This window comes from Hyperoodon ampullatus (assembly GCF_949752795.1).
Source record: "Hyperoodon ampullatus genome assembly, chromosome: 9".
Lineage (NCBI taxonomy): Eukaryota > Metazoa > Chordata > Mammalia > Artiodactyla > Ziphiidae > Hyperoodon > Hyperoodon ampullatus.
Window position 1 is genome coordinate 105,788,293 of NC_136922.1, and position 26,423 is coordinate 105,814,715.

Sequence of the window (26,423 nt, forward strand, 5' to 3'; positions counted from 1 at the left end):
CTCCGGGCTGCATCTGGAGAACCTCCCGCTGGCCCCGAAGGACAAGCAGGTCTGGATGGTCAGAGGCTCCGGCTGCATCTGGAGACCCTCCCGCTGGCCCCGAAGGACAAGCAGGTCTGGATAGTAGAGGCTCCGGCTGCATCTGGAGAACAGAGGTGCCTCCTCGTGCCTGACGCACGTGGTGGGCCGTGCAGATCCTCAACATCTCACAAAACGTGGGACCATTCTGAAGACTGTGGCCCACACCGCTCAGCCAGGAGCCCTGGGGACGAGGGAACATGTGTGTTAGGGCTGTGATGGTGCAGGTGGCACATTGACCAAGAACAGGTTTTTCATCATGTAGAGCCATGGCCTCTGAGCCTGCGCGTCCGGAGCCTGTGCTCCGCAACGGGAGAGGCCACAACAGTGAGAGGCCTGCGTACCGAAAAAAAAAAAAAAAAAAAGAAATATTAGGAGGGGGCAAAGAGAATCATAATAAATATTTTTATGTCTACATGTATGTGTCCATATGTGCCTGCTCACGCAAATCTAGGAGTGTGTGCATGAGTGTGTCCATAGGCGAGCACATAGAGAATCAGGTGTTTAATACAGGACCTATTGACAGAGGCATTTACGGTGCCATAGAGTTATATGCTCTTATTTGAAAGCATATCCTGTATCCTAAGACTAGCCGAAAACATGCAGACGCTGGAAGGGATGCTGAGAAGGAAGAGAAAAGCTGTCCTGCTTCTCCACCCTCACTTTCATCCTGCGCCTCCTTCTGGGCAGAGGGGTAGAGCATCTCTCCTGCCTGAGGTCCATGCTGCGTCTCGGGGGGAGGCTCCGATCACAGCATCCTCATCTCTGAGGGTAGGCTACCCCTGTCTCTGGGAGGTGGTGGAGTGAGGCAGCGACTCCCTGGCATCCAGCATCGCGTCTGGCACATAATAGGAACCCTGAGTGGTGTCATCGTTTTTGCTGCAACCTCTGTTCCTCTTACTAAGAATAGACCTTAGCCACCCTATATTCCACATTTGGGACCCAGAGAAGAAAAGTCGCTTGGCTGGAACCACAAAGCAGCTGTTGGCAGGGCTGGAACGAGAGCAGGGCTCCAGACCGCATCCTTAGTCCCGGAGTCAGTGTGCAGATCTCACGACGGTACACCTTCTTCTGGTGACAGTCATCAAAGCCTGCTTTTGTGCGTGGCTGTCTTCCTATACTAGACTCTGAGCTCCCTGATGGCAAATACTTTGCCTGCTTCTGCCTGTGTTCCCTGGACATGGCACTGTGCCCTGCACATGTACATGCAAAGTAAGAAGAAACTATGAATAGGAGTTGTCAGAAGAATAGCCATTAAGCAGAGTGCTGTCAGGTTCTGACCATCTAGCAAACAAAAAGCATGATTTCCCAGATCTGGGCCATGATAGTCTGTGCCCAGATGATGGGGAGGGAGTGACTTACAGGCAGCAGTGACAAAAGGATAGAAGCTTCCTACTGTTCAAAACGACATGTTTAATCAGTTGTTGGCTAGATGCACATGAGATCATTTGGAGGAAGAGGAAGAAAAGTAAAGAAAACCAATTTAAAACTTCGGTGGTGAAGCCCTTCCAAAGTCTCATTAGTAAAAGTATCCTTAATTGTTTAAAACGAGTTTGGAGGGCCCCCTTTAAGTGTCACAAGCTCCCTGAAATCATATGTGTGCTGCCCCTGTGTTTAGCATGTTTCTTCTCTTCTTACAGAAATCCTGGGTGACAGTAACCCAGGTCTGGTCAAAGTATCACAAAGCCCAAATATTTTACTCTGAATTGGGAATCTCCTGCTTTTTCTTCATTTCTTATAAGAAAGTTTGTTTAGATTTTGGTGTTTTCCTAAATTATCTGCCAATTTTCAGGAGCCCAAACATCATAGAAATCTCACAATGATGGGTGATCTTAAAATTCACACAGAGCAGTGGGTCGAGGCCACCTGGGCCAGAGGAGCTCGTGTGATGGCAGTTTGAGGGGAAGAACCCCGCTTCTGGACCACGATGGCTGTGGACCCAGGGGGCCCAGCTCCCAGAGGAGGGTCTGGATAACTGGATGGGATTAGGTTATAATCAATCGATTTAAGTTATACACGGGGGCTGCTTTTTAACTTTTGTGTTCTCTTTAAATATAGTTTCTATTTGTATTGTCTCTGTTTGGCTATTCTAAAGAATATTCTGTATTAAAATAACAGGGAATATGGCACAGTTGTGATGTGGCTCTCAAAAAGAAAACCACACATAATTCAGATCCTAGAAGTGGAGACAGCTACCCTTGGTGGTTAGAGAAAAGTGGGGTGGGTGCTAAGTATCAGCAGGGAAACAATGACCTGAACTGTAAAACACAGGACATGGGAATGGTCTTAGGGGATCCTTCTTTAGCTGAATTTAACTTTGCTGCCTTGACACATGGTGGCCAAGTATATGCTTGGGAAGTCATCGCTCATGAGCTGTTAATCCATTCAGCAAACATTTTGTTCAGGGCACTGATTCCCAGATTCAGAACAGGCTCTGGGATGACTCATATCCCCAGCCCAAGGATTCCTCTGTGTGTGTGTGTGCGCGCGCGCGCGCGTGTGCGCGTGTGCACGCAGGAGCGATTATGTTTTTTGAAAGTAAAATTCAGCATGACACTTGCTACCATTGGTACTTACGACACTTTTTGAGGCACAAATTAGAACACAGGAGAAAAGTCTGCAGCAGCATGGTAAAGATCTCATTCCTAAATAAGATAAGAACAAGCAACAATGCGATTTAAGTGGACGGTGCATGGGAAAGGGAAGTTTGCAATCACACACACACGGAATGCAGATGTCAAACACGGAAAGTTGTCCAACTCCACTCAAAAGTCGAAAAAGGTAACTTAAAGCAATACCAAGATATAATACTTGCCCATTAGAGCGGTAAAAAAGACAACACATTTTTTTAAGTTATACCATAGACCTGCATCCACCCTTAGAGGGCGAGGAGACAGTGTTCACTGGAGTCCAGGGTCTCTGCCTGGGGCGCTAATGCCCTTGTCCCCTGTCTGCCCTCTGGAACCACCCTCCCCTCGTGCATGACCTGCGCCCCCCCACCCCGAGAGGTTTTCCGGCTCCATTGGCAAAGGCACCAGAGCGGACATGAACTATGGCCCAGGGTGTTTCAGGAGCCGCTGCGTTTCTGCAGCTCCCTTCTCATTTCCTTTGGCCACGAGCGCAGTACGTTCCAGATGAAGGCTACCCTTTCAGCCCAGATCCTGGAGGAGGACCAGCATGGTCACAGCTGACCGTTTACCAGGATGTAACATTAGCAAGGAATAAACTTGCATTGTTTTAAAGCACTGAGACTTGGGGGGTTTGTGTTTGAAACCACAAGCTTATTTAGTGAAAACCAGCTATAAAACCTTTTTAACACAGCAATTGCAATGCCAGTAACTAGCTTAACCAACACAGTCTTCCATGTGTGTGAAGATGTATGTTAGAGGGACTTCTGCAACAGTGTTTATGGCAATGAAAAAACAAAAGGAAGCAGCCTAAATATCCATCAGTAGGGAGTGGACCAAAGAGATACGGTATACCCATGTAATGGAATACTATATATCTGCTAAAAACGAAGGTTTACAGCTTGTGAACGTTTTTTACATCATTGTATATTACAGTGTTTACCATCCTGCAACTTGTTGTTTTCATGCAACGTGGTATTTTTCATACTGGCCCATGTTGATAGGTGTCTGTCTACTCATTTCACGTGCTCTGTGATCTTCCACTGGGTGAACAGACTGCATTAAGTCATCCCCTCCCCTGCCCGTGGCCAGCTCGGCGCTCGTGGCTCAGACATAATAGCTGCTGCTGAGAACGACCTACTGTGTGCGTGCCTCCTTGTGTCTGTGTGCAGGGCTCGCTCTGAGATGTGGTCCAGGGATGGGACTGTCTGGTGGTGTCAGGGATCTTCTGGTTTCACAGCCGTTGCTCAGCTGTTCTCCACGGTGGCTGTGTTTACTCATCCTCTGGGCATTTGGCTTCATTCTCTTGCTATTGTCAGACTGGATATTAAGACAATATAAAAGATGTTACTCTGAGGTATGCTATATTATACTGTGTGTGGCATATATGTTATTGTGAACACATACCATGTGGCAAAAATATCTTTTAAATATGCAGAGAAATAATAAATACTAACTCCAAGATAACAGTTACCTCTGGAAAGGAAGCAGACTGAGATTAGGGCAGGGCACACAGGGGACCTCAAAAATCTGTGAATGATGTTTTATTTTTAAAAAGTAAGGCAATATGGTATAACCTTAAGGTCTGATAAAGCTGCATATTTACATGAAAGGTTTTTTATATTTTTTATTTGTATGTTTAAATAATTGCTTATGTGTACATTTGACCACTTATATGCAGAGAAACATTTTAGGACGTTTTAGAAACATTTAGGTTACTTCTGGAAAGTGGGGTGAGAAGGGTCTTTTACTTGTCACTTTATTCCTTCTTGTAGTTTTTGAATTTTTTTAGAAACATATATCAAGTTTATGGATTTAAAAATAAGAAGGGACTAATCCAGGCTCAGCAGCTTTCTTATTGTATGGCTGGGAAAAAAAACATAAAGCTCTTGAAACCTGTGTTTTCTCATCTGTAAAATATGGTTAGAAGCACCTGCTTTGTAGAGCTGGTGTGAGAATTAGAAATTATTCATATACACACCTAGCAGATTGCCTTTTACATAGTAGGCACTGAATAAATAATAATCTTTTACATTATTAATAAGAATGGAGGATGTGCTCTGTTTGCAAATTTACTCACCCTGAAATGTGCAGGGAAAAGAGATGCAGGGTCTTTATTTCTCAGTAACTGATCTGTTCTTCCACATGAGTGCCCCATGGGGAAATGGGTCTTCGAGCCAGAAAACTTAGTTTGACTCAATAATTTAAACCCACAGCCAATGCCTAGATCCCCTTCAGTGAGTTCTGTCCCTCTAGGTTAAATGCAGAGTCTCACATCACTGCTCGCGCCTCCCCGTCCCTGGGTCAAGGGTACCAGATTTAGCAAATACCCAGAAACTAAATTTCAGGTAAACAACAAATGGATTTTTAGTAGTAAGTCTCAATACTGCATGGGACATATTTATACTGAAAAATATATATTGTCTATCTGAAATTCAAATATAACTAGCTAAGCTGCATTCTGTTTGGGCAATCCTATCTATGGGTGAATGGGGGTGGGGGGGTCACGTGGTCGGGGGGACAAGGCTTTGGACCTCCCGGACTTCGGATGTGCACTGGATAGTGTCTGGGCCCAGTCCCAGGTAATGGACAGGCTTCAGGTCCACGGCTGCTGTGACCACAGTCTGTCTCTCAGCTCAGCCAGGCCGGGGGGTGCTCCCGGGCTGGACCAGCCCATCTTGCCTTTCCATGGTACCTCGGACTGCACTGCTTTTCTGCCACATTCTCTCAGGACGCTGGACTAGGCTGTCCTCTGCGGAGGGCGCTCTGAGCCTCACTGTGCTGAGATCCATGGCAGGTACCCTGGCTCTCAACTCAGCCACTTGTCATGTGGCCCCTTGGAAGTGGGCAGGAAGTTCTGATGATGATCCCCGGGAAGCTGCCCAAATAGTACGTATCCCCAGCTAAGATGCAGCCACCCCCGGGAGTTCATAGCGTCCCAGAGACCCCAGCCTGAGGCAGAGGAGAAGCAGCCCCAGGGCCCACAGCTCCCAGAACACATCCATCTTGCTCTGCACACCTGCCCTCCGCCAGCCTTCACTTCCTGTCTGTCTGCTTTCTCCCAAGTGCACCAGGGCCGAAGGCGCAGCCTCCCCTGCTCTGTCCTGTGTGTTCTCTGATCATCCATCCAGCATTCGCTCCACGGATATGTAATCGAGCCCCCACCATGTTCCAAACGGTGTTCTAGATGCTGGAACTAATGGCAGGAAAGACAGACTTCCAGAGTTTGTTCATAAAATTCTAGAGCTTGCGTTCTAGGGCAGCTGAAAGGGCCAATGAACAGATACTGAAAATGCATACTAGAGGGTCCTGCCCTTAGGTCCGGGCGGTGCCCTGTGAAGAGCAGGCAGCAGGGGCGGGTGGAAGCTGGGCCGGTGGTCGTGGAGGGGTCTCTTCCAGCAAGTGGTGGGAGGAGGCGTGTGAGCAGAGACTTAATGAAGACAAAGACAAGCTGCGCCAGTGTCTGGGGACGGAGACTTCGGGCAGAGAGAACAGTAGGCCCGGTGGGAACACGCTTGGTGTCCGTCACATCCCGTGGGAAGGCCCGCCCCGGCTGAACAGAAGGAGTGCAGAGAAGGGGCAGAGATGAAGTTAGAAAAACCCTCACCTGCCTCTTAATACACCTTCAAAATAGCTGAAAAATAACTTACAAAGCCTTTTTCTCTTTCTGGACTCTCCTTTTGCCAAAGAGAATAACGAAGTCGACCTACAGACTTGACCCACAGCTGGCCAGGCCCCCTTCTCACCCCAGGGCTGCAGCTTCAGGACAGCCTTGGAGCTGGAAGCTGCGAGCTACGTCATCAGGGAAAACTGAAACGCAGATGAACATTTGCAAAATTATGCCGTTACACTAGTAAGTTTTTACCAAGCATTACAGGAGACCAGTGGAGGTCATGGCTTCCTCCAGGAGGGGCCAGCAAGGCAGCTTTGAAAGGTGACTTAGGACTGAGTCTGCAGTGATTGACCAGAACTCCGTAAAGACAATGTGGAATTGTGTCTGGACAGTCAGAATGAGGTTATAAGGGTATAGATGTCTTATGTCGTTATAATAATCTAAAACACACACACTTTTCATTGGGTTCATTGTAATTGACGTGGACACAAAGTTAGGAAGACGTGCCTTTAACACCCAGGGCCCAGCCCCTGCCATCGTCCGTGGCTGCTGACTCTTCCGCGGAGCTAGGCGCCCCAGAGCCCCCGCTGAGCACGTTGTAACGAAGGCTTGGTTCTCTTTTGTTCTCCACGAAACTCACGACCCCCTTTTTGTTTCTCTGCCCAATGCAGGTCCTGGGGTCCCCACGGTGACCGTGCACAACACGACAGATAAGAAAAGTAAGTGCTTTTTGGTCTTTGCTTAACTCTTCCTGCGACTTGGGAGGAAAGAAGCAGAAAAGCTTTATGAGATAATCTGGGCAGAGTTTCTGTTTGGAGGCTGAGATGGGTCATGTCCTAGCAGTTCAGAATGAACCCCGCGGTCGCCAATACTGATTCGATGGGATGGAAGTGAAGGTGCGGGCCTCCCAGCCAGAAGGTCCCACAGCTGCACCAGTGCCGAGGCCTGGAGGCCACCACAGGGTGTGCCGGCCTTGCCTGCGACACTCTGGGCAAAGCCCCAGCCGCACGGATATGTGCGTTCGGCCCTGGGATCTGGAGCCGGGCCTGCCCAAGTCCTCTCCCTTCTGAGAATCTCCCCACAGGGCCGAGGCTCCATGGGCGCTTTGAGCCCACCTGTCTCCGTGGCTCTGGGGGCATCTTCATGGCATGCGGGGGACCTCACGTCTTTGCCACTGCAGGGACTGAACTTTCCAGAGAGGCTCGAGGACACCACACATGTTGGGGGTGACATGTGCATATGTATACTTATACAAAAAATTGGAACTGATGTGTGCAGTCCCAGGCAGACCCTCGGGAAAGCTGAGAAGTAAAGAGAACTTGACCTTTCTCGGCCTTCCTCTGCCCTAATCCATGGGGAATCCTGAGCCTTTACAGTCCCACCTCCCCTTCCCACAGTGCCACCACCCCAGTGCCACCTTCCCTGAAGGACCCTGCTCAGCATTCTACCTTCATACACGGAGTCAAAGCTTGTGGCAATTTCTGTAATTCCCTTGGGAAGCCACTCTGGCTCCTGTCTCAATGGCAGGGTTTCAGGCCCCAAGGAGAGCTGGTTAGGGGGAAAGTTCTGAAAAGGAGATCTCCATCAGCATATTAATCACTGGTTAAAAATGGTTTAAGTGTTCAAACGTCGATAAAATAGATTTATTTAGAGACAGTGTTTAGAAAAAAATCCAAAATGATAATATTCTGCAAAACTATCAAATAATTATCAGAAATTCAGAATTAAAGATACGTAATACTATAATCACAAGTAAATAATTAAATCATTTAAATGCAAAGAAAAAAAGCCAAAAAATGGATGTCAGAATACATACAAAGCCCACTCAAAACACTTGCATGGCATCAGAGGGAGCCAGGCTGAGAGTGAGCTGCTTCTCCTCCCCAGAGCAGGGGTGAGTTTTCTGGGTGAAGAGATGTGCCTGGCCCCAGCCACTTCTCCAATGTGGTCAACAGTGGGGGACCATTCTAGGAGGCTGTGAGATTCGGGAGTCTAGTGATAGTCCAGTGATTGCACTATAGTGACTACATGACAGTGACAGCACGACAGTGACTACAGTACAGTGACTACAGGACAGTGACTGCACTACGGCGACTACACGGTAATGACTGCACTGCAGTGACTGCACTACAGTGACTGCTGTACAGTGACTGCAATACAGTGATTGCACAGTACAGTGACTGCACTACAGTGACTGCTGTGCAGTGACTGCACTACAGTGACTGCTGTACAGTGACTGCAATACAGTGATTGCACAGTACAGTGACTGCTGTGCAGTGACTGCAATACAGTGATTGCACTACAGTGACTGCACTACAGTGACTGCAGTACACTGACTGCACTACAGTGACTGCTTTACAGTGACTTCGCTACAGTGACTTCACTACAGTGACTGCACTACAGTGACTGCACTGCAGTGACTGCACTACAGCGACTGCACTACAGCGACTACAGTACAGTGACTGCACTACAGCGACTACAGTACAGTGACTGCACTACAGTGACTACAGTACAGTGACTGCAGTACAGTGACTACAGGACAGTGACTACAGGACAGTGACTGCAGTACAGTGACTGCAGTACAGTGACTGCGCTACAGTGACTACAGTACAGTGACTGCAGTACAGTGACTACAGTACAGTGACTGCAGGACAGTGACTGCACTACAGTGACTACAGGACAGTGACTGCACTACAGTGACTACAGTACAGTGACTGCAGTACGGTGACTATAGTACAGTGACTGCAGTACAGTGACTGCACCACAGTATATGAGAGGTCACTACTGGGGAAGCTGAGGGTAGGGAGCACAGAACTCAATGCACTATTTTTGAAACTTCCTGCGAATCCATAATTTAAAAAATAGATGTAACTCTGCTTAAGAAAGCCATTCAGTTAAATACTTCTTTGGAGGGTCCTATTATTTTTCTCTCCAAGTCAAGGGGTTAATACCTACCTTTTCAGAATGGATTTTGCTTTTAGTCACATTCAGGCCTGGGTGTGATGACACCATTAGGGACCCTGAGGGTCAGGAGCGTGAAAAGGTCCCAACGCCCCCTCCTCCCTCCCCCAGCCGCCTTGCCGTTCCCACGGTGCTGGGTGAAGTCACCACCACTTTCCTAAGGCTCGGGCGTGAGTGAAAGTGAAGCAGATTTGTGTCTTAGATATACGGAATAGCATCGACACAACATTTTATTTATTCTATTTATAAAATAATGTATAGGGGGGTGCAGTGCCTCTAAAAGAGAGTTCTGAGGTATTTTACTAATTCTACTTGGGAAGCCAAACGACCAGTTATTTTCATGTTTGGTTGGTTAGCTGCATTAACCAATCAACCCAATCAATATGGACAGACTGGAGGCTGTAGGTTGTCGTCCATATTCTATTGTGGCGCTCCCGACATAAGCAGGTATTTTTAAGCGTTTTACTGTTGCAGTTGAACTGTCACTCTTGTGGCTGATTCCCAGAGAGAGGACCCAGGGAATAAGAAACAAGCATTTTGCACACGGGGTGCGGTTGGCTCTGCAGTCGGTGTCCCATTCTTCTTTGAAATTTAACAGAGAACCTGGAGGTGACGCCGTGGTGCTTCATCTCAGCCATGTGCTGCTTAATGGGACACTGGACAACATTTATGTCCTGTGCTGATGTGTGGAATTCTTTTTTGTCACCTTTGTTGTATAAGCCTGTGCATATGGTTACATTTGAGCTCTGGTTTTCCTGCAGCCTAATGCAAACTCAGGAGATATTTCACTCTGACTTTCCCTGTTTCTGCGTTTATAGTTCTCGGTATAGCTCAAAATTGTTCAGACTTTTGACTTAAGCCACAAAATTAAGTTGGAAAAGGCATGACCTCAATGTGGCTGCTGGTGTGGTACCCACCACCCAAGCGAATAGGGGTGTTTTTGTTCAGTGTCTGATGTATGTTCTGAGATGGCAGTTTGAGGGGCTCCAGAAAGACCCCCTGGAGCACCTACTTTTCCCCGCCCAGCAGGTGCCTGAAATACTCCTGTTGAGTATTCGTTCCTGTGGGTGTGGACGTCACACCTGCACAAAGGCTTCTTTTAAAATATAAAAATCTCTTACATCATTTGGGATCACGTTTGGCTACGTGTAACAGAAAACTCAAGATAGCAGTTGCTGAAACTGGATGGAAGACGTGTTGCTTTGTGATACACAGTGGCATCGTGTCTGCATCCCGGGCTGGAAGACAGGAGGGCGGGTGAAGCACAGGGTGATTCCTGTAACTGAGCGCCTCAAGCTGTCTCCCCACAGGGGCTGCTGACACTCTGCTTCATCTAAAGGTCACAGCTTGGCCGCGTGTCCCACCAGGCTGCAAAGGATGCTGGGAAATGTCTTTTATCTGGGCTCCCTGCACCTCAAATAAAATCAGGATTTTGCTACTGAATGATCACAGCTGCTGTAACAACCACCACCAAAATCTCAGCAGCTTCGTGTATGAGTTTCCTAGGGCCACCATCACACAGTAGCACACACTGGGGGTTTGAACAACAGAAATTTATTGTGTCGCCTTTCTGGAGGCTGCAAGTCCAAGATCAAGGTGTCAGCAGGGTTGGTACCTTCTGAGGCTGTGAGGGAGACGCTGTCCCAGGCCTCTCTCCCAGCTTCTGCTGGTTGCTGTCGATCTTTGACATTCCTTGGCTTATGGAAACCTCACCCCAGGCTCTTCATCTTCTCCCTGTGTGCATGTCTGTGTCCAAGTCTGCCCTTTCTATAAAAGGACACCAGTGGGCTTCCCTGATGGCACAGTGGTTGAGAATCTGCCTGCTAATGCAGGGGACACGGGTTCAAGCCCTGGTCCGGGAAGATCCCACATGCTGTGGAGCAACTAGGCCCGTGAGCCCCAACTACTGAGCCTGCGCGTCTGGAGCCTGTGCTCCGCAACAAGAAAGGCCGCGATAGTGAGAGGCCCACGCACCGCGATGAAGAGTGGCCCCCACTTGCCACAACTAGAGAAAGCCCTTGCACAGAAACGAAGACCCAACACAGCAAAAGTAAATAAATTAATTAATAAACACCTACCCCCAACATCTTAAAAAAAAAAAAATGACACCAGTCATATTGGATCAGGGCCCACCCTAATGACTTCAATTTTAGCTTGATTTCTCTGCAAAGACCCTGTTTCCGAATGAGGTCACCCTCACCAGTCCTGAGGGGGAGGACTTCAGCATCTTTTGTGCGGATGCAATGCCACCCAACACTCAGCAGAACGAGGGTTTCTATTTCGCACACACAAAATACACGTTGCTCTCCTGGTAGGAACCCAGGGCTGCAGGCTCCTTCTAGAGTGTGGCCCCAGCATCTTCAAGGCTCTGCTTCTGGCCCTGAAGCAGAGAAAAAATAGGAAGGTTTTGTAATTTTTGTGTTGAGCCCTAGCGGTGGTGTGCATCCTTTCCAGCCAGAACTCCTGCACGTGGGCCCACCTAGAAAAAGAGAAGCTGTGTGCCTGGGAAGGGGGAGAAACTTTGATGAGTTAGCAGTCAGTATCACAGGAAGTAAAAAGGAGAGTGAATCTAGGAGGCCTGTCCCTGAAAGGAGTGACCTAGTGGGTAAGTATGGGCCATTCTTGTGTAGATTACTTTGGTCTGACCATGAAGGCCCTTTCCAGACAGGTGTGGTCAATGCTAGGGAGGCTCATAGAAGGGGAATGACCTCACCAAGGAAGGTTCTCTGACTGTGGCTGCGAGCACCAGGGCCCAGCATGGAACCATCAAGGACAGGGGGACCAAGCTGCCGGGAGCGGGGCTGATTGTAGAGTTGTAGGACCTGACCCTCCACTGGAAGAGCTTAGCATCACTTAGGACCTAAAAGACATAAAGCTGAAAGACAGGAAATGTAATAATAAACACAAACGTCTAGGAGAGACCATAAAGACTTACATATTCATTAGTGCCTGGTTTGAGCAGTGGTTTGAGTTCTGGGTCTTCATCAAATCCAGAGACAATGTCCCAGAAGACCTGAAAGAAGAGACCAGCTTTGAGCTAAGGTTTCAGAGAAAATTGGTCAGGGTCTTTCAAATTTGGTAGGGATTTGAGATTTAGGTTGTTTTTGTGATTTTTTAGATTGTCTCCACTTTCCCCACACTGCTGTGGGCAGCAAAACTGGTTTCCGGAGACATCTCAGTGAAAAGTTGGCAGGTGGTGCCGGAGAATAGGTTTCCTGTTGCTCTTCACGGCACCAGCCCCAAACGCAGAAACGCAGGGACGAAGGGTTGGCAGCTCGCGGGAGACCACACCGCTGCCTTCCTCCCCAGCAGGGTCTCCCCCGCCCCCTCCCCAGTTTCACCCAAACCTGGCCCTCTGTCGGTGGTTGGCTCTGGCCTGTCCTCTTCGGGGGCTGCGTCCCCAGACTTGTGCTCCACTGCTCCTTCATCCCATATCTGTCTTCAGCTGCAGCCCACCGCCTGCTGCCCCGACCCTGCCAGGTGGGCTCCTGAGTCCCCCCCAAGCACACCTGGCAGGTGCATTCAGACAGCTTTGATGCCCTAGCAAGTGTCTGGTAATCGAGTGTTTCCCAGACTTGAATAATAAGTAGACCCTATATAAAGGGGAGAAAGTAAGACTTCTGATACTATGTCTGCGGACCCCAATTTAAGAACTGGGCTTAAACTAACGTCTTATTTCCTAAGAAATGCATTTCAATCCTAAACGGGCACAGCAAAAGAGAGGTTTTATATTTTTAATCAGCAAAAGAATTGAACGTTTGCTTATCATTCAAATGACCCAAAACAATTAATTCTCAGGTAACAAGTGGTCTTTTGTCGGAATGGTGGGCAGGACACGTGTCAAGGGATGGTTTATTTGTTGATGATACCGGGAGCTGTGAGACGCTGCACACCCCGTGGCTCGGGGCAGAAAAGAAGGGAAACCTGTTCTGTGCTGGGGCTCAGAGACTTCAGAGCGAAGACAGTGTTGATGGCGAGTCCAGCCTCTTTCCTTTAAAGACTGGAGCTTGGAGACCCCGAGAGATGCGGTGTCTGCGCCACGTCGCACGGCTCTCAGGATGCGTCCTGTACTTACTCCCTGTTTATCGTGTTCTTCTGCAAAGATTGTGCACGTTGGTCCTGCCTGGGTGTCGGAGCTCAGCTGAGCATCCCTCCTGGCTGCCCCCGTCGGGGAATAACCCGTAATCACCACCCCTGTGTGTGTAGTAGATGCCAGACCCAAGGCCCGGATCTCACCTGTCACCCCACGTCCAAGGGCTACATCCCCATGGTTACCGTCGGATGGTGCGCGACAGAGCGCGTTTCCCCGCGTCCTCTTGCTCCCGCCCTGTCCTGACCCCGGGAGGAAGCCCGCACAGGCAGCGTAGGCTCTGGTCCCCAGAAGAGACAGCCCAGGTTCAAGCTGCAAGAATACTGACAGCTGAGACTATTTCTTCTGGAATCCTTACTGTTCAGGAGCAAATACTCTCAATAAGAGGAGGAAGTGAGAAGAAATTTTTAAAAAGAGAGAAAGAGGAAGGAGGGAGGGAGGAAAGGAAAACAGCAAAACGTCGCAAAGTTAGTCCACGAGTGAGCTCAGGTTTTTAAAAAGATTTTTCAGATGTTTAGTTTCTTCAGTTCCCTCTGCCCATGAATGCCATGCCCATCAGGTGCCAGTCACAGGGGTGGGGACAGGGAGACTGTGTGACTTGCCAATGGTGACTTGGGCAGGACCCCGTGCCTCAGCCCCCGCCCCGCGCCGTTCCCCGGGCTCTGTGCCGGAAGCTGACACCACAGGAGAGGCCTGGGGCCGCCTGGAAAACAAGGATTGAAGGTTGCAGGTCCCGATAGCGTGTCAAACCCAGAGTCTAGCCTCCGGGCCTTGGCGGCGGGGAGTCAGCCGGGGATTTTTCTGTGTGTTTAACTTCTGATGTGTCTGATGTCGGCTCTGGAGCCTCACTGCCCGTCTCATCTCCAGCTGCGCCAGCACGGAACAGAGTGCCCTCAGGTTTTGGTTTGTCTTTCGAACTGGGTGGGCCCCTCTCGGGTGAGGGGCGGAGCCGGTGCCCCCAGACACTGGGCCCATCCGAGCCTTGGGGCTCCTCTGCTGGGCTCGGATCCACGTGCGTCACGTGCAGGACCACACGGCTCACTGCGCAGCCCTCGGGCCTCAGGTGCGTTTCATGTGGGCTGTGCTCTTCGGGGCTGAAAAGGCCGTGGAAACGCTCCAGGAGCGTCCCAGAGGCAAGCGGTGGGCACTCCGTCCCCCTGGCTGCCCCTGCCTGCAAGAGCTGTCCTGTGAGGCTTGGGCTCCAAGAAGCCACGCCGTGTGCCTGTGCTGCCCGAGGCTGCGTCGTGAACATCTTCTGGAAACAGGACCTGGAGAAAGGCTGGAGGCTTCAGGAGTGGCGGTGACAGCAACAGCGACCTCAGGCAGGTTACAGCTGGCTTGGGGCCAGCGCTGCTGCAGACACTCTGCGTGTTTGCACTCGTCCCGCCACACCACAGCCCGGGAGGCAGGAGCTCCTGCGACCCCCGTCATCCATGAGGAAAACCGAGGGAAAGGAGCACTCCTGAGGTGTCCCAGCTGGAAGGCGCCGGGGCACAGCTCAGCCGGCAGCCAGCGCGGCCGGGGGCTCCTCAGGCCTAGCGGCTCCGTCCTGCACCTGCCCTGAGCCGGGCCAAGGATCCTTTGCTCTGGGATGAACCCCGCTCAGCCCCGGTGTGCAGCCTCGGGAAGGATTCTGGGGTCGGCAGGACCGAGCCCTTGAACTGCACCCCGAATGCTTAATCCCCGTCAGCACCACATCCACCACTTTTAACATAACCAAGTAACCACTTAATACCAAGGACCAGCCTGCCTGAGGCTTCCCGGACAGTACTGGGCACGAGCCTCACAGCAAGTTACCTGAGATCACATGGCTACGGCCAGGCCAGACCTTGGTTCATGTGACCCCAAGCACAAGGTCCCACACCCGGGCCCCAGGAGCCCAAGGCCTTTGCTTTGCTGTCACCTGAGTGACGTGCTCACAACCGCAGCATCCCTGATCACCACTCCAGAGGCAGCCCCGGTTGAACCTGACGCAGCGCTGAGTCCCTGATGGTGTTTGGGCCCGGCAAGCAGAGTACAGAGCTACCTCACAAGTCGGGAGGGCAGGTCCCACCGGCGTGCGGATCGGAGGCAGGACGTGGGGCCACCTGCCCACAGCCCAGTGGCCCGCAGGCGATCTGGCTCTTGGGGAGGTGGCCTTTGGGCAAATTGTGGAAAGCCTGGACGTCCAGCTGCGTATGGCCCACGTGGTGTGACAGTGACAGGCAAACAGAAGCCGTGGGAACACAGCTCGGCAGGCGGCAGGCGGGCCCCCGAAGGTCCGGTCAGGGTCGGAAGGCAACGATCATTCCCGGGTTCCAGCCCTGCTCTGAAATTCGAAATCACTGTTTCAGAAGTCTTTGTCTTTCCTCCTTCTCTGCTCCCGACCCCAGAGCCACCCGGGGAATACTGGACCTCTTTCCCTTTAGAAAATCTTATCTGCAGACAGAGCCTGCGGGTGTCACAGATGAGACTCTGAATTATTTAGAAGCTGTTTCCTTAAGAACGTAATTATGGTCGGGGCCAGAGCACACTCCTCAGATGCTGGCGTAGGAAAACTGGCACAGTCGCCGCGTTAATAGTTGCTGGCTTCAGTGTGAGTGTGAGGGGGTGTGAGCTCGGTGTGCGGACACAATTCAGGTGCAAAGGCCTGCGAGCACCACACGCCTCCCTGCCCGGCACAGCCCACAGGACAGAGTGCCGCAGGCGGCTTCGGCGTGGTCTGTGTCCCGGCAGCGCCTGCAGTGTCGTGGCAGCTGCTCACAGACTCCAAGTTACCGGGCCGCCCGGTGTGCCTCCTTCACCAGAACTCCTAGACAGGGCCTCTCCCTGCCACTCCCTTCGGTCGGGTTTTTACACAGAAGCAAAACCAACTCGTACGGCCAGCTGGAATCACAGGCGTTCTTCTTTGAGATTGTCCCAGACACGGGCTGTTTGGTGTCTGTTCCCTTTCTCACTTGGTTCTCTCTGCCTGGGAGACCCCCCTGCCGTCTTCCTCTGAGGCCCCACCCAGGGGACGTCACCTGTGCTGTCAGGCTCGTGGCAAGCAGGTAGGATGGGGGGATGCCAGGAGGTGCCAGCCAGCATGTGCCCATCTCGGTCAAGGCCTCCGCTGTGTCTGGAAAGTCCTCCAGGTCTGCAGCTCCCCCCCCCACGCCACACACACACACACACACACACACACACACACAGGCAGCCCTTCTGGAGGGACAGGTGACTATCAGTTTTGCAGACGGCTCGCTCTAGGCCAAAACACGGCAGGTTTGGGGGCGAGCTGGTGTTTGGCTAACAGAGTGTGGAGTGAGTGAAGCACATGGCACCTTCTGCCCCTCAGGGCACCTGCCTCGGTGTCCCTGGGACACTGGAGGACTGGCAGGCCCACGGCTCTGTGCCCTTTCCTGAGTTGGGATGTAGTTGATGGGGTGGGAGCCACGCACGGCCCCTCTCACCAAGCCCACCCGCCTGCTGACATGGTGCCCACACCACGAATGCACTTATATCACCCTGCTTCCAGGTTGCTTAGAATCTGGCTGGAGAGAAAGAGAGACACAGCAAAAAGAACAATTACCACCCAAACTGTGTGGCTTAACAACTGGACGTTGGGAGCTGGAGAACGCAGTCTCCAGGTGAGACGGGGGTCTGGAGGGCGTCCATGCCAGCCTCAGGCCAGGGTCCAGTCTGAGCCGTGCAGCCCCGGGGTGGGCAGGCCGCGTCTGTGATGCTGCAGCCACTGAGCAGGGAGGACGGGGCCCTGATGCTGCCGGGACAGGTGCACAAGAGGAAGCTGTCCGAAACACGCCGGGAGGAGCCCAGAAAATCCTGGCGGGCGGCCAGACTCGAGTAATCTGCGTGCAGTCCCCGCTCTCCCGCTCCCCTCAGAGACGCGAGAGGGGCGGCCGGCTCTTCTCTCTGGCTTGGCTGCTTATTGGCTTCCATTTGATTCTGGTCATTCGTGTCCCCAAATCCGGCCAAGTGGCAATTCCTCCAGGGCCCAGAGCCAGCAGAGTCTCAGAACGGCCTCGGTTGCCACCGCTCGGCGTCGGCCCGCTGGGGCACAGCCGGGGAGCAGCCGTCGTGAGCTGTCCTGGTTCCTGCAGGCTCCGCGGGCCCAGCTCTGACAGTAGCTGATTCCACCAAATATGAGAGGGGCTCACATCTGATTGAGGAGCGGCCGTTTGCGTGCTTCAGACTGCAGGTCCCCACGGCCCCGATGTCAAAAGAAGAACCCTTCGGGAACAGGCCGGTCTTTTCTTATTTCCTCTGCCATGATCCTGCCCTCTCTGAATGCAATTACGGGAACAAATAAAATGGCTTAACTCAGCTCCCCTGTGGGACAGCCAGCTCTCTGCTGATAAAACCAGTTGTGTGGGCAATCATTAAATGAGAAATCTAATATTTAACTAAATTTAATAGTCTGTTGCTTTGGCGCCTTTCTGTGAAGGGTGGCATTTCAGTATAGCGGGACTAGCTATTCACATGCCACCTGCGGAGGCTGTGTGCAGTTAGAACGCCCTGTGCGGTTAGGACGCCGTGTGCGGTTAGGACGACCGTGTGCGGTTAGGACAGCCGTGTGCGGTTAGGACGACAGTGTGCGGTTAGGATGACTGTGTGCAGTCAGGACGACCGTGTGCGGTTAGAACAACCGTGTGCGGTTAGGACGACTGTGTGCGGTTAGGACGCCGTGTGTGGTTAGGATGCCGTGTGCGGTTAGGACGACCGTGTGCGGTTAGGACGACAGTGTGCGGTTAGAACGCCGTGTGCGGTTAGAACGCCGTGTGCGGTTAGGACGACCGTGTGCGGTTAGGACGACCGTGTGCGGTTAGGACGCCGTGTGCGGTTAGGACGACCGTGTGCGGTTAGGATGCCGTGTGCTGTTAGGACGACCGTGTGCGGTGAGGACGACAGTGTGTAGTTAGAACGCCGTGTGCGGTTAGGACGACCGTGTGCGGTTAGGACGACAGTGTGCGGTTAGGATGACAGTGTGCGGTTAGGACGCCGTGTGCGGTTAGGACGACCGTGTGCGGTTAGGATGCCGTGTGCAGTTAGGACAACCGTGTGTGGTTAGGACGACAGTGTGAGGTTAGAACGCCGTGTGCGGTTAGGACGCCGTGTGCGGTTAGGACGACCGTGTGCGGTTAGGACGCCGTGTGCAGTTAGGACGACCGTGTGCGGTGAGGACGACAGTGTGTAGTTAGAACGCCGTGTGTGGTTAGAACACCGTGTGCGGCTAGGACGACAGTGTGCGGTTAGGACGACAGTGTGCGGTTAGGACGCCGTGTGCGGTTAGAGTGCCGTGTGCGGTTAGGATGACCGTGTGCTGTTAGAATGCCGTGTGCGGTTAGGACGCCGTGTGCGGATAGGACGACCGTGTGCTGTTAGAATGCCGTGTGCGGGTAGAACGCCGTGTGCGGTTAGGACGACCGTGTGCTGTTAGAATGCCGTGTACGGTTAGGATGCCGTGTGCGGTTAGGACAACCGTGTGCTGTTAGAACGCCGTCTGCGGTTAGGACGCCGTGTGCGGTTAGGACGACCGTGTGCGGTTAGGACGACCATGTGCAGTCAGGAAGCTGTGGGCTCCCGCACGAAGCCGCGGCTCCCGGATCCAGGGACCGGGAACGCAGCGCTTCGGTGGCAAGTCTGTGTTCTCATTAACTCCTCGCAAGCCTCACTTGTAGGCTGCAAAGCAGCACGTCAAACCTGAGCACGAAGCTTCTCCTTCAGGCTCATCTGGTGTCAGAAATATCAAATCCCGATGCAGACACGTGGAGAGAAGGTTATAACAGACCTTGAGAGGCTGCACCAGGTCTCTTCGTTGTGAAGTTTGATCATCCAGGTCGGCCCTTACTGGAGCCTTGTCCACCCCCCAGAAGCAGAAGCTCGGTGCTGCGTCTCTGGCAGCAAAGGACTCAGCCTTGCTCTTGACCCTGAAGACATTCTTCCTGGGCTCCCGATGACTCCCTCATCCTCATGAGTGTCCGTTTCTCTGGTCTGACCCACATTCGCACACCCCGAGTCCCTCCCCTGTCTCCACCGGGGCTTATCTCATAGGCAGGCAGAGAGGTCCAGGTCATGGTCCAGAGGGCTGAGGCTTCCAGAAGACCCTGTAAGGTCTGTGCTCCGGCTCCTACGCTAAGCTTGGATTTGGGTTGCCTCGATGAATTTCCTCAATTCCCAGAATTAACTAAATAGTAACTTGGGTGTACCATTAGTCCTTCAAGCACTGTCCACTTTTCAATCAATTGAATAAAAATGTGCTTCGGTTTGGGGGTTTTTTTTGCTTTGTGGGGGAAGCAGTGGTTAATAGGCCTCAATCGCTTCAGCTTTTACCGCTAAGAGGTCTGAGCGCCGGGAACCTCTGAGAGCCTTTGGGCTTTCTGAGACACCGAGGAGGACCTCTCAGTCCTTTCCATGTGGGAAAAGGAAGAAAGACGTGGGTCGAAGCCCAAACTCGGCTGCTGTGAAGATGCATCATTTCCGGGATATGAGTCAGATTTTCACAAACAGCTCTATGTACTCATGTTCCTGGAAACTAGTGTGTTTTGCCCCTGGGATGGGACTGAACACTGATGCCTTGGGTGGGATAGGGTCAGCCAGGCAGATGACCAAATCTCCTAGAGTTGGTGTTAAGTGCACCTGAGAGGGGTACCTGAGGTGAAGGGTCAGGGCTTCTCTTTGAGGTGATGTTTGACTTGATGGGGCGGGGGAAGAGCCAGCAACATAGGACAGCAAGTGCAAAGGCCCTGAGGCAGCAAAGAACTTGAAGAGTGCTATTCTTTTTCATTATCTTGTGGAGCTCCCTTCTAATCTTCCTGCCCTATAAGTGTGCATAGAACATGGAGAATAGATAGTTAATATCTCCTAAACCAACTCCTCTCAACAGACCGTGTATGCCTGGAATGCTGTGTTAAAGGGCCGAGGGCATGTGGACTCAGGGAAATGAGTGCCCTCTCTGCTCTGTTAGGAGTTTGGGCAGGCAGTAGGGCAGGCACACCATGCCAGGGTCGGGCATCCCCTCCCGAACTTGCATGTGTGACCACAAGGTCAAGGGTCCCTTCTGGCTTTCCACAAAGGACAGCATTTCTTGCGTGCTATGTGGCGGGGGTCCCACTTCAGCATTTTTTTAACCCTACCTGTTTGAGTGTTAGTTTCACCATTTCTCCCCTCACCTTTTCACCAAAGCTGAATATCCAAATACATGCTCAGCAAACTTGAAAAACATCTTCTGTTTTGTTTATTTGCTTGTCACCAGCCCTGGGAACTTTCAGTTGCCTCTGCCCCCGTAGAAGTTTGCTGATCCTGCTCAGAGGCCATCCTCATGGCTCCACAGATAAGACACTCATTGCTGGAGGTCCTGGTCATGAGCAATGACTCACCTGCCCAGCCTGTGTGGAGCGGACGCCCGTGCAGGGCCCGCTGTCCTCAAAGGCAGTTATCACGGAGGATGCTTGTGAGATTAGCTTATTCTTTAAAATGTTCACAAATGTTTCAAAGTGACGTGTCGAGCCAAACGTCGAGCCCCTTAAAGATAAAACTTCCTTTCAAATGAACCACGAGTTGTCCCCAGGTAGGACTGAGGTGAGAGGGGAGAAAAGAAGTGGGGTGGGTTCTGTTACATGTCAGATGGAGGAAGTCTGACATGTAACAGAAGGGCCACATCTGCAGGGGATCAGTGAAGAGGGCTGATGGGGGTAGAGGGTCACAGCCAGGGCCTTTTGAGCTGTTACAACCTAAGGGTCACAGAGCTGGTGTGTCTACGGTGCGGTTCAGGGTGGAGCCGCCTCTTAGACTCCAAGGGAGATGGGCCAGTCCCCCTGCACTGCAGCTTATGTGGCTTCACTGCCAGCTCGAGTGACCGTCCAGACCAAGGTCCCCAAAGCCAGACCCCTGTGACTAAGGCAAGAAACCCGAGCCCAACCACTTTTCCTGGAAAATGTAATAACGGTCACGCTCCAGCTTCTACTCTCCTTTCTGTAGTGTTACTGAGGCCACTACATTTGTAAAACCACTTGTCCTGACAGGCACGATGTCGGTCTCCCAAAACCAACAGTCTTGAGACCAAGCACACCTGAAGCAACATGTGTGTGTGGGAGAGGGAGAAACGCCATGGAGAGTGAGGATCGCCGGGGGGCAGGAGCGCTGGACACAGTGGAAGAACCTGCCGTCTGCCTGGAGCCCCTGCCCTGAGCTAGACTCTCCTCTCGTGCTGGGACCTGAGCACACGATCTAATGTGTGCAGCTCTGGTTCCAGCCGTGGACCCGGTGGCCCGCTCCTCTGACGTAGGAGCTAGTGACAGGAGGCGCGTGAAGTCTCACGGCGTCAAGAAGCGGTTACTGAATCTGAGTGTGTCATTTTTTTCTCTCTTTCAGAAATTTTTGACCTAGAAACAAATGAACATGTACAGAAAGCCATAAACGACCGGCAGATGCCTAAAGTAGAGTACAGGGAAATCGAGATTGACGACTACAGTAAGTGCTGTGTTTGCTCCTTTAAACGGGAAAACCAGCATCTGCTCTGAAACAGCCTGGCCGTGATTGCCGGGTGGGGGCTTGCGGGGGAGCACGGGCTAGAACTGCATCCTCCCCAGCGAGGGGGACCAGGGGCTGGGGGAAGTTCACGCTGGGCTGGCCGCGCTCACAGCCAGCATGCTCACTCTGTGACACAGAGACAGGAGCATGTGATTTCTGTCCTCGAGCGGCTGACGGTTTAGACAAGACCCCAGACGGAAACCCCCTCCTTGTTGGGGCGGAAGAGGTCACGATACCATCCAGGAAAAGGTCTCCCCCCTGGAAACTCCCTTTCTGTGCCACTGATGTTCTTAGTGCTTCGTCATCTTACCTGTAAATGTTGCTCATGGGCTGAGGGGCGTCCTGGAAGCTGGAGAAACACAGCTTGAGGGGTTGGTGGTCGGTGCAGCCCGCGACCACCCGGCGCTCTGCCTTGGCCTGTGTCCTCCCTCTTAAACTGTCCGTTCAGTCATTCAATGAGCTTTTACGAGCACGTGCTCTGCAGCAGGCACCCCTAGGCCCTGAGGACCCCAGAGCACTGGCTGGAATGGGACTTGCATCTCCTGGAGGGAAGCAGCGTTCTCGTAGCCTCCTCACCCCTGCAGACTGTCCCCCATCAGCCCAGCCCGGAGCTTCACCACCCACCGGGCGTCTGCCCTTGGGAGCCTCAAGCGCACAATGCTCCACACTCATCTCACCGTCCTTCCCCAGCACTGTGTCCCCCTCCACGCTCTCCTCCTTTTGAGGATGACATCCTTCAGTTGTGTTGACTGGTTTCAGATAACTTAGACTTCAAACCTTGAAGTCATCTTTGAGTCGTCCACTCAGGTACCACCTGCCCCTCGTCTCTGAGGTTGGTGAATAGACTTCATCTCCTGAGCTAACTTAGAAGGTCGCCAGGGACCAGTGGAAAAGAGTGTGGAGATTGACTAGTGATGCCTGAACTGCAGGCCTGGGCCGGGGGTGGGCAGGTGGTGGCGCGAGCCTGTGTCTGCCGCCCCAGCCCATGTCTGGAAGCTCCTTGTCTGCCCTGTCCCTTCAGTGGGACAGCGGCTTGTCACGAGGGCTGGTGGGCCCTGGAGTATCACTCAGCACCCCTTGTTAGATTGGACCCAGCCACCTGACAGACCATGAGCCCCTAAGGGCAGGAACCAAGGCTCAGCTTGTGGAACAAAATCAAACCCACCCAGACAGTGCAGCCCGTAAAGCTGCGTCCTTCAGAGCAGAAAGGAATGGCCCAGGAGCTCAGGGGAGAGCGTGGGAATGGACTGGGGTCCCGTGAAGGTTCCCAGCAAGGTGGGACTTGAACGGGTTCCTGGAGTCGCTTTCGGTTGGTGGAGAAGAGGGGAGAAGGAGGGAGAAGCATCGGCATGGTCAGTCGTGGGTGGGTCGGGAGGCTGGTGGAATTCCAGCCGCGGGGTTGTTCCAGGTGGCAGCCGACACAGGGGCCCTCACCCTCCAGCACCTTCATCCTGGTCCGATCGTTGGGCCACACGGAATCACACTATATGGGAACCTTTCTAAACATCGCTAGAGATACAGCTAGGGAGAGAGATTCACCTGAGACAGTCAGAAAAGTCGGAAAATAGGATGTGTTTCAACCCCTCTCCCCCGGGCCCACGGGTGCAGAGGTTTTCTCTTACAGTGGCCCGTGTGCACTCACTCTGTTGAGGGGCTGATGGAGGAAACAAGAAGGAAGGGCCTGAGGCAGGAGGAGAGATAGACTTAGGAGAGGCATGAGTGGAGCCTGCAGTCATGCCCGGTGGGGACATTACTGCCCACAGGCCAGGGCCATCCCCACCGCCTCTCCGGGTCTGGGTTTCTCTCAACATCCCTGAGACGCACGCAGGTCCCACAGGATGCACTCGGCTCTGGAACCGAGGGCAGTTTTGCGTGTCCAGGGAGCACAGCCCCCGGTGGCTGGGTTTCAAGCACGTCCAGTCCTGAGCGGGAGAGGAGCTGTCGGTCAGAAAGAGGGAGACAGAGGAACTGGGCCGTCCACAGATGCCCGTCATCAGGGCTAGGGGGAACCACAGAACAGAAATGAGGAGCAAGAAGTACGCAAGTCCAGGCTGAAGGTGGGCTCAGGAGACCTGCAGGAGTCGTGGCTCTAACACGATAAGGCAGCGCGGGGAGACCGGGGGAACCCACCACAGGAGCCCGTGAGCTGTTTCACTGGGACAGAAACCAGCGACCCCGAGTCAGACAGGCCTGAAACCAGCTACCCACAGGCAGGAAGCAGAACCTCTGCTGCCCTGGGGCGTGTGCACTGGAGACGCGGCTCCTGACCTGTTCATCTCAAGTCCCCGCCTCTTCCCTGCCGAGCTGTTTTCTGTAAAGAGAGCGACTCTGATCATACAAGGTGTCTTGTACAGACAGCCCCATCGCTGAGACTTCGCATTGCCAGGAAATGGGTCAAAGGAATGTCTGGGCTGCCCGTGGGGATGGCATCAGTGACTGGTTCAAACTGCCACACAGAACCTGGGATCCAGTCACTCAGGACAGATCCAAGTTCATGAGAGCCCTCAGATTAACTGGATATTTATCTTAGTGCTTTCCTTTTATAAGGAAGAACCCGAGGCAAGAAAACAAGATGACTTCAGATTGATAGTGGATGCAGGGATGCAGGGAAGGATGGATGGAGGTTTAGGAGGGTGGATGAGTGAGCAAGCAACCTCCACAGGTCTGGCCCCACCCCCTCTACCCTCGTCTTTATCTGCAGACCTCAGGCAGGCCCGGTAATGTGCAGGGCCCGAGCAAAACGAAAACGGGGGGCTTGTTGTGACAGCAGAGCTTCCAGTGTAGCCAGGGCTCTTGCACAGGCCTGTGTGACTGCACAGGTCACGCCCTATAAGGCCAGTCAACCTCCACGGTCAGACCTCAGCTTGCTGCCCGCCCCCGTCCCCCATCAGCAAGTTTCCTCCCATCTGTCACTTCCTACCACAGCCTTGGAGGCCAGATCACATTCCTTCACGGGATCTGTCTCAGCTTCTAGCCCAGGGCCCTCCTCCATCCACTCTGCACACCATGTTTCCCAAACCCCAGAGCACTAAGGGGTGCGGTGCCTGCCATCCCCTCCTGCAAAAATGCAGAAAAGGGTCTTTAGAAAGAAATAGCCAACTCCCGGCCCCCCTTGCGCATGAGGTTTCTTTCCAGGGTGAGGTTTTACTTGTGGGTAAACAGGGACGCAGATGCGAGGAGAGCAGGGACAGCTGTGTGCAGGGCCGGCGTTTGCCCATCGCCCCTTGGGGTCCCAGGAAATCTGAACGATGTTGCCCTACGGACCTGTTTTTATTTTGTTATGCTTTGTTTTTCATTTAATGCTACCGGAGGCTAAGGCTTCCCTTAGAGAAGCATTCCAACTGCAGGAACACTCTCTGAATGTATTCAGCCGCTTGTGGCCAAAGCCTGCCCATGGGCTTATCAGTGGCAGAAAGCAGCCCAGCCCATGTTTTATGGATATTTCAGTGATAAAGTCCAGGGTCCCTGGGCCATTGATCTAATTTGCAAGCCATTAACATTCAGCCAGAATCAGCAATGAGACCCTGGTCAGAGCAGGCTGCTAAGCCAACCCCCAGCCTGGGGTGCATCTACAGTAATTGTACTGAAAAAGCCACTAATTCCAATTTAATTGCTCATCTGGGCTGTAGTTAACGTCAATAAACAATTTCTAACTTGGGCAGGAAGGTTTGTTTGGGGAAGAACAGAGAAAGCAGTGAGGGAAACGGCCCCCTCCCTCCCAGACTGGATCCTGGTTGCCAAGGACCAGATCCAAAGGACCTTGGCTGCAGGACCCACGTCTGCACCAGCTCCCTCCTGCTGGCTCCGCAGGCAGCCAGACCTGCCCAGTTCCAGCCTGCAAATGGGGAGGCCCACACAGCCCCTGGCTTTGCACGGAGGCTCCCCACAGCTCTAGCCTCTTCCTCAGAGCTGCTGCCCCCTGCCTCACCCCACCCCGCCCTCAGTCTCCACCTGTCCCCACTTAACTACTTGTTGGGGCGGTGCTGCCCGGCAGGGAGATGCACGCTGCCCTGGGGGTTCATCTCCCCCCAACCCTCGCCTGGAATTTTGCTGTCAGCAAGTGCTCACAGTGGTCCAGGCTTTTCTGCTTTTCAACACTTTCCTGCTTGCAAGATTGCAGTTAAGCTTCAGATGGAGAAACTAAGCTTCAAAGAGGTTGGGTGCTTTCCCCAAGTCCAGAGTGAGCCGCAGTGCCCCTGTGGAGGACCGGCCTTAACCCTCCAGGGTGCCTGTCTCCCAGACCCCTGGGAGCACCACCCCAGGGCGGGCACACCCAGCCAGCCCCCATCCCACCCCTCCCTTCCTGGCCCCTGACATGCTGCCCTGTGTTCTGTTTCTGCCTAGACTTGCCGGTTCAGATCCTCAAGCCAGCGACCTTCTCCGACACCACCCACTACCCCTTGCTCCTGGTGGTGTAAGTATCCCAGGGTGAAACTCTCAAGGAGATGGTAAGGGGAGGCTGATATCCACTGCAAACTAATCACTGGAAACAATTCAGCAGGCTCCTTCTGTAACAGCCCCCGACCCCAGACATCAAAGGAAGGTGGGG

At 52.8% G+C, this 26,423-nt stretch overlaps 1 protein-coding gene across 5 annotated transcripts in view; it reads left to right on the forward strand.

The window, feature by feature from the left end:
- Positions 1–26,423, forward strand: part of DPP6 (dipeptidyl peptidase like 6) — a gene marked incomplete at both ends in the record, with an annotated part of 1,060,012 nt that overhangs the window by 1,014,496 nt on the left and 19,093 nt on the right. For all 5 annotated transcript variants that reach the window (XM_079711771.1, XM_079711773.1, XM_079711770.1 and 2 more), the window contains 3 exons: positions 6,990–7,037; positions 21,716–21,814; positions 26,219–26,288. In XM_079711771.1, coding sequence (XP_079567897.1) covers positions 6,990–7,037; positions 21,716–21,814; positions 26,219–26,288 — 217 coding nt within the window. The remainder of the gene's footprint in view (positions 1–6,989; positions 7,038–21,715; positions 21,815–26,218; positions 26,289–26,423) is intronic.